The 10,569-nt window shown below is 31.8% G+C and overlaps 2 protein-coding genes across 2 annotated transcripts in view; one reads left to right on the forward strand and one right to left on the reverse strand.

Moving 5' to 3' along the window:
- Positions 1-10,434, reverse strand: part of LOC132750998 (intermembrane lipid transfer protein Vps13-like) — a gene marked incomplete at its 3' end in the record, with an annotated part of 36,854 nt that extends 26,420 nt beyond the window's left edge. Inside the window, 1 exon segment of the mRNA XM_060741097.1 lies at positions 10,268-10,434.
- Positions 4,073-8,059, forward strand: LOC132751007 (uncharacterized). The gene is made up of 3 exons (XM_060741104.1): positions 4,073-4,268; positions 6,678-7,058; positions 7,539-8,059. Exons 1-3 carry the CDS (start codon positions 4,145-4,147, stop codon positions 7,979-7,981), a joined length of 948 nt encoding a protein of 315 aa, XP_060597087.1. The 5' UTR covers positions 4,073-4,144; the 3' UTR covers positions 7,982-8,059.
- Positions 10,435-10,569: the final 135 nt, after the last annotated feature.

Below are 10,569 nucleotides of genomic sequence, written 5' to 3' on the forward strand. Positions count from 1 at the left end.
TTAGAATACCATCAAGAGTTGTCTCGCTTTTACCATTGAACACTATTTCACAGCCTTTCTTTTTATCCTTAAGAGACTTGTTGGAGTTTAAAACTTTCCAAAAGCCTTGTTGATCGAGTTCATATAACTTATCGATTCTCTCAAATTCTTCGCGTTCAAACTGCCTCGCTGCTTTTCGGAGGCTTTTACGAAACTCACGTTTTGCATTTTTATACTGTTTATAACTTTCGCCTACTCGCGGTTTGCCATGAGTGGTCCAAGAAAAGTGTAGCAGTCGTAACGTTTTATGTAGGTCACGCAGGGTACAGGACCAATAAGGTTTCAGCATTGGCCGAAACAACCGGGTAGAAAGAGTTTGTTCAGCAGCCGAAGCCATTGCTGAGATAATGGTGCCATATGCTTCATCAATGTTTGCAAAGTCAATTTCAGCGCCATCAATGTTTGCTTTTAAAACTGTTCTGTATTGATTGCATTCTTTTGGTTTGGTCCAAATGTATTTTAATTTCAAAAATTCTTCCGACGTTACATTATTATGCGGTGTGAATTCAAGTCTTAGACATACAAACAACGGTAAGTGTCTTGATATATTCAGAGGCGCATCGTGTATTACGCGACAGTCTTTCACTGCATTGAATAGTTGCTCGTCGACAAGAAAATGGTCGATTTTTGATGGGTTGGAATCGTTGTACGGTATAAAGGTATAGTTTGGTCCGCTACACATGTCATTGATTGTGATCGGTATCAAACTGTGTCTGCTAGCAAAATTCAGTGCATATATGTCCCGTGATCTCAAATATCCATCAAAACGGGCGTTAAAGTCACCCATTATTACCATATTACAGGTGTTGGAGTGCACAGCACAAAAGTCTACCATTTTATCTACTGTTTCTTTGAAGACATTTATACCGTGATTAACTGAAGGTAAGTATACTTGAAGCACCATTATAGATATTTGTGGAAAGACAAGTTTAATAGCAACAAGTCTGTCACTGTTAATATCAACTGTTTCGACGAATCTATCAAGAGATTTTTTCCAAAGAATTGAAACCCCTCCTTTCCCGATTAAATGTTTAAATTAAATGTTTTAAATACATTAATGTATAAAATGCCCTAAGAAGGAAACATTAGAATGATTTCCTGCAAAAGTTACTATTTTTGTTTAACCATATATTTAGGTATTTAGATAAGAATGGAAAAAGAAAGGAGTAAGCTGACCGCTTATCAAGACTTGTTTGTTTAAGTGCTAATTGTCACTTATTGATGCTTGGCTGTAAAGCTTGATATAAAATTACTTAACAAGTCTTTGTTAGACAGCTTACATAAAATAAAACTAAAGTGAAAAACACTATTTTTAAGTAAAATTGTAACTATTTTAAAGTTACTAAAATAAAACCATTATATTTGAAATCTACATTTAAAAACAAAGATTTTGATAAAAAATATGAAATATCTATTTTAAAAATAATGATTGTGATGTAAACTATCACAATCATTCATAATGTAAAAATATGAATCATAATATACATATATTACAATTATACACTTTATACTATCTAACTCTTTAAGGATTTCTTTTGAAATAAACAGAGATCTGAATCATTGACTATAAATTTGTCTTTTACAACGCTAAAATGTTAATATTCAAACTGAAGGTCAGATGGGAAAAGGTAAAATTCTCCAGCTTTAAGGTCATCTTTTCCTAAGCAATTAAAACAACTGTTTGTGATTTTAATTAATTATATGAAATCAAAGAAACATTTAGATATCAATCTATCATTGTTGTTTCTAGATATAAAATCAAAGAACATGAGGGCTATGATGGTAATTTATCAGCGTTTTTCTTTTCGCTTCACACCTTATATGGGATATAGGCTGTTCTGAGAGTTTTTCAAATATGATTATCCACATAATTTACTAGGGTTGGTAAAAATATGAATGGTGCATAATACTTGTAGACTCAGTAAATAAAAAACAACAATTCTACAGTATTCATAGTCTCGCATTTTTACCCATAATTCAGAGTTAGTTGGTATAAACAATCTCGCCACCTACTACATGATCTCAAAATTTAAAGATTAAATAGATTAGTCTGTTAATTATTTATGGACATTTCCTAGAATTATATTATTCTTTCATTTTTGTGCATGTTTTACATTAGTAAGTACCTTGGAAATATGAGGCACTGGTATACATGTATATTCAGGAATCTGTTAGTTATAAATTTTTGCTAAGTAAAGAAAATGACCAATGAAAGAAGATCAAATCTTCAATGTTATATCTTCACAATTAACATGTATAGTATTAAACATCTACAACAAAGAATAAGAGCAGCTGCCAATTCTTAGACAATATGATGTCAGTGATTTAGAAACTCCTCTGAAGCCCAAAAGCTTTAAAACATAAATTATAAATTCTTAATTTGCTTTTAACAAACATGTAAATAAATCGGGGCACTTTAAACAGAAAAAATTTATTAATGCACAAGACAATAAAAATAAATACAAAATAAACTCAGATAAATTGGTTATCAGTTCTAATATTGTGTGGTTCTCAGCTTTTCAATTTTAAGGTTTACACAACAAAAATTATTATTCTGCAAAAACGGAGTGAGCGAATATTTTGTTTTGAAATTTTGCATCCATAACAAATCATCAAATAGTACAAAAATCTTGAAAATAATTTTCGGTCACTTCAAGTAAAAAAACAACACTTGAGAAGTTGTGTCCCTATCAGACAACAGTGAACAACAGCAATGGTGACAGAAGCCTAAGTCTGCATTGCATTACATACATAATGATTTCTTTAAAGTAACTAATAATACAAGCAGAACACACACCAAGATTGGAAAAAGTTAAAAATCTTATTGAAAACACATGAGCCCTCAGAAAAAACCAACATAGTGTTTTTCCCCCAGCAGGACCCCTGCCCACCCCTGCGCAGATCAGGATCCTGCGTTCGCTATCATTTTGTATTGAAAGTTTGTAACCGAAAAAACGGGATCCTATTAGACTGCGCAGTGCGCGGCGGGTCTGGATCCATGCGGGTCGAAAACGCACATTTTGGTTTGTCAGCGCGGTAAATTTGTTTCCTTTTTATAAAAAAACTTTAAAAGTGTATTTTTTTAAAATTAGATACACTTAAAAAAATCTAAAAATCATAATTCCGATGTCTGCAAAAATTACAAAACCAATTTTAAAGTGACAAGTCTATATTTTCCCAAATAAAATGTGACCGCTTTTAGTAAACTGTAAAATTTAAAACATTAATTAGGTTTAATTAAGTTTTAATTATACAAAAATTTCCTATTTTTTAAGTCTACAGCTATGTATATAGAGGATATAGATTAATTATTAAAGGAACAGAAACACTCTGTACACAATAGATTCATGTATGTATGACTCACTGAAATACCAATACAAATATGATTCAAACACATGTGCTATCTTGACAATTATCTTTGTGTTTATAGTGTTTTATGATACAATATCAGATAAGTAGATTGTTTATTTGTATGTTCAACATGACTGTTTATGATAATGTGCAGTATTATAAAATTTGATACTCATATTATATTGAAAAACAATTAATGTTAAGCATATGACCTATCATTGTGGAAATCTTTGTAACTACAATGTAGGAGAGAGCATTTGAGGTCTTTGCAGTCTGACCTAACGTTCCATCACATATGGATCCAGGACTTTTTAAAACAGGGGGTCAGATAATTTCAACAAGGGGGTAACATATTTATTCATAAGGCGGTTACATTCAGAAGGAGGGGGCAAGAGACAAAGTTTTCTGACGGCAATGTCAATGGAACACCTACAGTTACAACTACAAATTAGGTCTTATTTCATTTTGGACTGGTCTATGGCCTGACAGGCATAAAGTAAGTCCTTTAAGAGACAATTATTCAAACATTGTCCTATTGTGTTCCATTTATTCTGATCCATTTATAGTGTTCTATTTAATGCATTCCATTTACATTGTAATATTGCACTTGATACTTCCCTGAATAATCTTATCTGAATTATGCACCTTTGACTTTTACTTGTGGGAATCTTTTAACTTTTCACAAACTGCATGATTATTTTAAAATATCAGGAAACAACCAGGAGTGTTAACTAGGCAGTATTTTATTACAAAAATGTCCAAAATAGGCTTCACTGTTATATGTTTCCTGGCCATTATACATTTACCTTCATGTATTGGAAATGCAGATTCAACCTTCACCTACATATGGGAAAGATTTGAGGAAATAGACAAAAGAGGTAATTTACCGTCTACTTTTTTCATAAGCAAAGCTATTTTTTTCACAATAGTTAAAAAAAAAATTTTCAGACTTTATTTCTTTCAAGTTTACTGTCACTACATAACATTAAGTACATAGCAATTTGTTTAACCAACATACAATTAAAGGAATGCCCAATGTTTACCAGGGGCCATTTATATCCCCGGGGGCCCCAAGGTTTCTTCCACCAGAAAACTGAAATCACCCAAAATCATCTTTTCAAAGATGGTTATGCAACACCCAACACCAAAAACACAACAAACAAACAAGCAAAAAACATTTACATAACTAAATTACCTTAATCTATGTTGGCTTTATTACAAAATTAAGCTACAAGGGACCTTAAGTTGTTAGAAATATACTATCATATCAAAAATAAACCACTGACTTCCAAAGCAGAAGTATATGGAGGGCGTTCGTTGCCAAAATTCCAAAATTGTTACAAAAGTTTTGTCACTAGCAACATCACTTGAAAATTGCTGATTTTACTATTTTACTATTTATGATGAAGATAACTTATGCATTAACTTTTTATCTAACATCGTGTTCTTATCAGTTACAAACTATTTATCATTTTAGTGATTAGCCTGTCCGTGCTCTGCCTAGTGACCTGTCCTGTGTTTTGTTTGGGGTCCGCCTGGGCTCCTTGCCACTTGTTCTTGTTGCTGGGTCATGTGGGGTTGCGTTCATTGAGCGCCGCCTTTCCTTGTTGATCTTGTTTATCATAAATTCCTGAGAAACATCGGCGATTGGATTTTTTTTTTGGGGAAACAATGACCAAACTTCAAGGGAGTAATTTTATTGATATCTAAAAACCATCCAATATTTTTATTGGTATCATTGAAAAATGTATTGGCACAAATTTCATTTTCAACAAAAACTATGCAAGTATTTGCAAAAATAAGATTTTAAAGCGGCCACCCGAGATTTCCTTTTCGAAATCAAGAAAATACTTTTTCTTAGCACATATGTACAATCTTTAATAAGTATTTTCAGTATGAATAAAAACTTTTTGCACTTGTTCATTATCCCTCATGTACAGAATCAATCAAACCGAGTCTGCAATTCTTATGTAATTTTGTTTTGTGATTAATGCTTTCCGAGGGATCACTTTGTTTCCAGATTTTTATACTATACAACAGCAGGACTGTGTCAAGTGCCGTGTGGCAGCTGTAAAAAAAGTTGTCCCGTACTTCACTTCAGTGTTGTTATATTTTTTATGGTCATTCGGGATCATTAATGCCAGCGCTATTAAGTATTGAGAATTGAGTACCGTTCAAGCCGGTGGTGCTAGGGGGCGTGAGGGATGTAGCACTTTGTTCATTATCCCTCATGTACAGACTCAATCAACCGAATCTGCAAAATTCTTATGTAATTTTGTTGTGATTAATGCTTCCGAGGGATCACTTTGTTTCCAGATTTTTAATATACTTGTTCAAAGCTTATGGTCTTAACTTTCATTCAATATTCATTTTCTTTTTTGAATAAAGTATCTAAAGGAAGCGACGTGATTTTTTTCCGAATATATTTTTTTATGAGTGTGGTTTTAAGAGAGAAAAGATAAACAACGATGAGTTTGAAACAAAATTTTTAATACTTCTACGTAATTAATTTTCATTTTTAAGGCATCACTATAAAGTTCATAAAGGATTCTTTTACTTGAGTCTAAAATTATTAAAATTGACCAAGAAAAAATGTAAGTAGGGGGCGCCATGTTTCTCTTACTGAATTTCAGAGTGTGTAAGAGAGACGACGGGTATTATACCTGTCCGTACATAGAAGATTCGTAAATACTCAGAGAGGGGCGGGGGTCATGCATGACTTAAAATCGTTTAACTTTGTGAATCTAGTTTTGTCATTTTAAAACATGTTACTGTGTAAACGTACTGTTGTAGTTCTACGACTGGAAACACGTTTTATTAAATTATATTTTCTGTATTCATGTTTTACATTTTCATTTCAGGTACAGATTGGTGTAAAACATTCTTATGTATTATATGCAATAGAAGATACGAACTTGTAAAATTTGTTGTTGTTCTCCATGTTCCGTCAGTTGTTAAGATTTACATGTAAACTTGTTATTTAAAAGCGCGATGCCTTTAATTAAAAGATTGGATTAAGAGGCATATCTTTTGCTGTGCACGAATACAATCAAAAATGCTAGACATACATGTTCGCATTTTCAAAAGTAGTTTTCAAAAGAAACACATTACATGTCTGGAATTTTGGCAACGATCGCCCTCCATAGAAGTATGAATGATTATTGTAACAGCTTTCTTAGAAAGCATACCTTATAACATTTATCATATAACTTTTGGATAGTATTTATTTATTTATTTCAGAAATAAGCACTTCACATGTACATGTGTATATTTATCTTTATGTTTAGAAAAAGAGCAATCAAAGACCATTATTGGACTAGAAAAACAGATTCTAGACCTTCAGACACAAGTCAATGCTCACACAAAGACTCTAGCAAATCAAGATAAAGTTATACGTACACTCAACAAATATTTGGAGCTTCAAAACACAACAATTACTGACTGCAAAAATGAGATTCAGTACCTTCAATTGAAAGGACAGAAAATGGAAATAAGATTAGAAGAGACAGAGAAACAGTTTGAAGAAGGTTTTGATGCAGCAGACGACACTAATGTAGCAACTGAGCCAGATGATGACATGGTCAAAAACAGAAAGCTCAGCTCTTCAAATACAAAACAAGCAATCTCTGATAAAGTTATACATTCCAAAGAAGTTGCTAAGGCAGATGGTAAGAAACTGAAAGTAAACGAGAATAATCTTGAAAATGAAGTAGAGTCTAATGTGATATAAATTCAAACCTAAATTCTAAATGGTTAAGAATTTCTAAACAGTTAATTTCATAAGCTGTCTATCTGTTTACTGGCAAACTGAATTAAACTCTTTGGTAATGAGAAAAGGTAAATGAGAAATTTCTAATTAACATAATATGCTTTATGAACTAAAAACAAATAGATTTTTATCTACAAATCTCATAGCCCATGATTTTTAACTACTTAATTTTAAATCTTATTGCCCTCAAAGGATCGCCATTTTTCTAAGAATTTCATTCATATTCTGAATAACTTCATCTTAAATGAATAGTCATATTCACTAGTATGTCTATGTAGGCATGGGTTTTCCTAGTGATTATTTTCAAGTAATTATATATTACATTTGTAAACACTGCTATCTAAAATAAATAATATAACTGAAAAATTCTGTCTTTCAGGAAAGCACAATGTTCAAAGATTTGTGGGAAATGTTCAAAATGGACCAATTGCATTCCAGTCACACCTGACACGAGGAGTAAACTATTTTAATGGTTCCTTCATAAATACATTAAATTTTGGAGGTGTGGAACTAAATCTAGGTGGAGGCTACCAGAGTGGACATTTTACTGCTCCTAGATCGGGAATATACATCTTTTCCTTAACAGTTACAACATTTCCTGATACAAAAGCCCCAATCATTGCTGCCATTGAGAAAAATGGACACATTCTTGCAAAAGCAACTAGCTACAGTAGTGTGAATTATCACCCAGGTTCTGTTACTATAGTAGTAGAGTTAAATGTTGGTGATGATATCAAGGTGATCAATCAAGAGACTGATCCCTTTTCATTATTGGGAGACCATTTCACCAATTTCATGGGTATTCTTGTCGTTGAAACATGATGAAAATTATAACAACTTGTTACAAAATATCTGACTAAAAACTTTGAGAAATAATGAAGATTTATTAAAAATTTGAATAAACCATTGAAAATATATTTCAGACAGAGAAAAATGCTCATATTTCTGTGTTAGAAATTTAGCAAAGTACTGATCTTTAATATCAAAGATTCACTTACTTTTCTACAAGTCATACTTTCAATAAGTTATTGATCTGATAATAATCACAATTAAAGAATCTAGTACAACTGTACTCATACATTATCAACTTGGCATTACATACCATAATGCATTGCACTGGCAATATCAACAACACCACTGTCACTGTTATTCTTAATATAGACTTAAATGCCATTATAAATACCACTGTATTCCCATTATCAATATAATTAATTCCACTGTGCTGACATTTAATCAATGATGATATAATGTCAATGAAATCAATACATATGTATTGACATTAAAATTAATACTAATGTATTAACATTCTGATTAATACCAATGTATTGACATTATAATCAATACAAATGTATTGACATTATAATCAATACAAATGTACTCAAATTGTAACCAATACCAATGTACTGACATTGTAACCAATACCAATGTATTAACATTGTAACCAATACCAATGTACTCACTTTGTAACCAATACCAATGTACTAACATTGTAACCAATACCAATGTACTCACATTGTAACCAATACCAATGTACTCACATTGTAACCAATACCAATGTACTAACATTGTAACCAATACCAATGTACTCACATTGTAACCAATACCAATGTACTAACATTGTAACCAATACCAATGTACTTACATTGTAACCAATACCAGTGTACTGACATTGTAACCAATACCAATGTACTCACTTTGTGACCAATATCAATGTACTGACATTGTAACCAATACAAATGTACTGACATTGTAATCAATACCAAGGTATTGACATAATAATCTACAAGTACAACACCACTGTATTTACTTGATCACTATCACAAATACCACTGCACTGACATTATCATTAATGCTATCGTAGACATCTTACTATCCATATTAAATCATGGCATTGTTGGTACTATTGCACAGACATTAACATCAATTCCATGTCATTACCATATACCAATTGTACTAACATTGTTATTTTTTCATGACATTACAATCATTTTCCACTGAACTGACATTACCATTGACACCACTTGGCTGACATTACCATAAATATCACAGCATTATGACAATGTCATCAATTTGTTGTTCAGTGGCAGTGAGTGTTATGATGGAATCTATAAAGTAAAGTGTTTCAGACACATATGATGGATCTCCTGCCTTGTGAAAAAAAAAGACCTCAGGTGTGTACCATGCCTGAATTTTAATTTACTAAAACTCCAGTTTTAAGTTCAGCAGTAAATAATCAAAAATTATACCCAGTGATTTTTTTTCCAATTTTCAAAACAACCAGTGGCTTTCTGAAGGGGAAAATATAGTGTGATAAATCAGAAAAGGGGAAATCAAATTCCAACAACTGAGAATGGAATTTACCCACACATTTTATAAAAATTTTAATTTCAATTCAATTTAACCTGCATGGTAATAGCAGAGGCTATACGGACAGCTATCTTTCTTCTAGCTGATATAATAAGTCTGATGCTGTTAAGTAATGGTTCTGGTGAAGAAGTGCACAGGGCATTACAGGGGAAAATATTATCTTTTTTAGGGGAAAACATACCTTTGAGCTAGGGCAAACAGCCTTTATTCGGCTGTAAAATACAGGAAAAATAATCACTGATACCCATTTTATATACAATGAATTAAAAAAAACACCTCTAGACTTTCAGACTTATAATTAGCTTAATTAATTCAGTGTGAATGGTTTGATCCATTTTACAGACTTTTTATTTTCATAGTGTCAATTTATCGTTAGAAAAAGACATCGCCCGTTCAAAATTGTCTCTTTGTCTTTGACAAGTGTAATTAGTTGGACTTACTTAGAATATTATCAAATTAAGCCACTATACATGTAATTATTTTTTTTATATAAAGGAAAATCAATTAAAGTTGTAACTGACATTACAGTTGCTCTATTGTTTATAATTCAATTGAACAATAATTTATTTCACATGAAGGAACAATTGAAAGGCATGTCTATGAGTCAACTATTCTAACAGTTCCAAGAAATTACCAGCATAATTTTAAACAGTTTTATAAAGAAAAATGGAATAGGATTAGGTAACCTTTTAAATTGTAACAAAGTTATAAGATTATAAAACATAAAAGTATTCTGCTTACTTCATCGTTATGATAAATCTCAAAGTTTATGCAATCCTAAGATAAAACTGTCAACTGTCACCATTTTCAATTTGTCAACCCTGAACTAACCTAGCTCACACAAATTCGTACTTTCACTTTCAGCTTGGTTTATTCAAAATTGCAAGATTGTTTCCGTGTGCAAACGTGTTTTATGATCATAATATCTTACCAGGTAAGGCTATAATTTAAAATCCGCTCACATCTGTTGCATTTATCCGTGACATTGAATACATCCAGCATCCAAGAAAATTATCATAGAATCTGTCAATAAACATATCACG

The sequence above is a fragment of the Ruditapes philippinarum genome, unplaced genomic scaffold, assembly GCF_026571515.1.
Source record: "Ruditapes philippinarum isolate M1 unplaced genomic scaffold, ASM2657151v2 ctg3346_1_1_1_1, whole genome shotgun sequence".
NCBI lineage: Eukaryota > Metazoa > Mollusca > Bivalvia > Venerida > Veneridae > Ruditapes > Ruditapes philippinarum.

Coding starts and splice junctions, on each gene's coding strand:
- LOC132751007 (XM_060741104.1), top strand. CDS start 4,145: ATGTCCAAAATAGGCTTCACTGTTATATGTTTCCTGGCCATTATACAT. Junction 4,269..6,677: donor TGAGGAAATAGACAAAAGAG/GTAATTTACCGT, acceptor CTTTATGTTTAG/AAAAAGAGCAATCAAAGACC. Junction 7,059..7,538: donor AGAAGTTGCTAAGGCAGATG/GTAAGAAACTGA, acceptor TCTGTCTTTCAG/GAAAGCACAATGTTCAAAGA.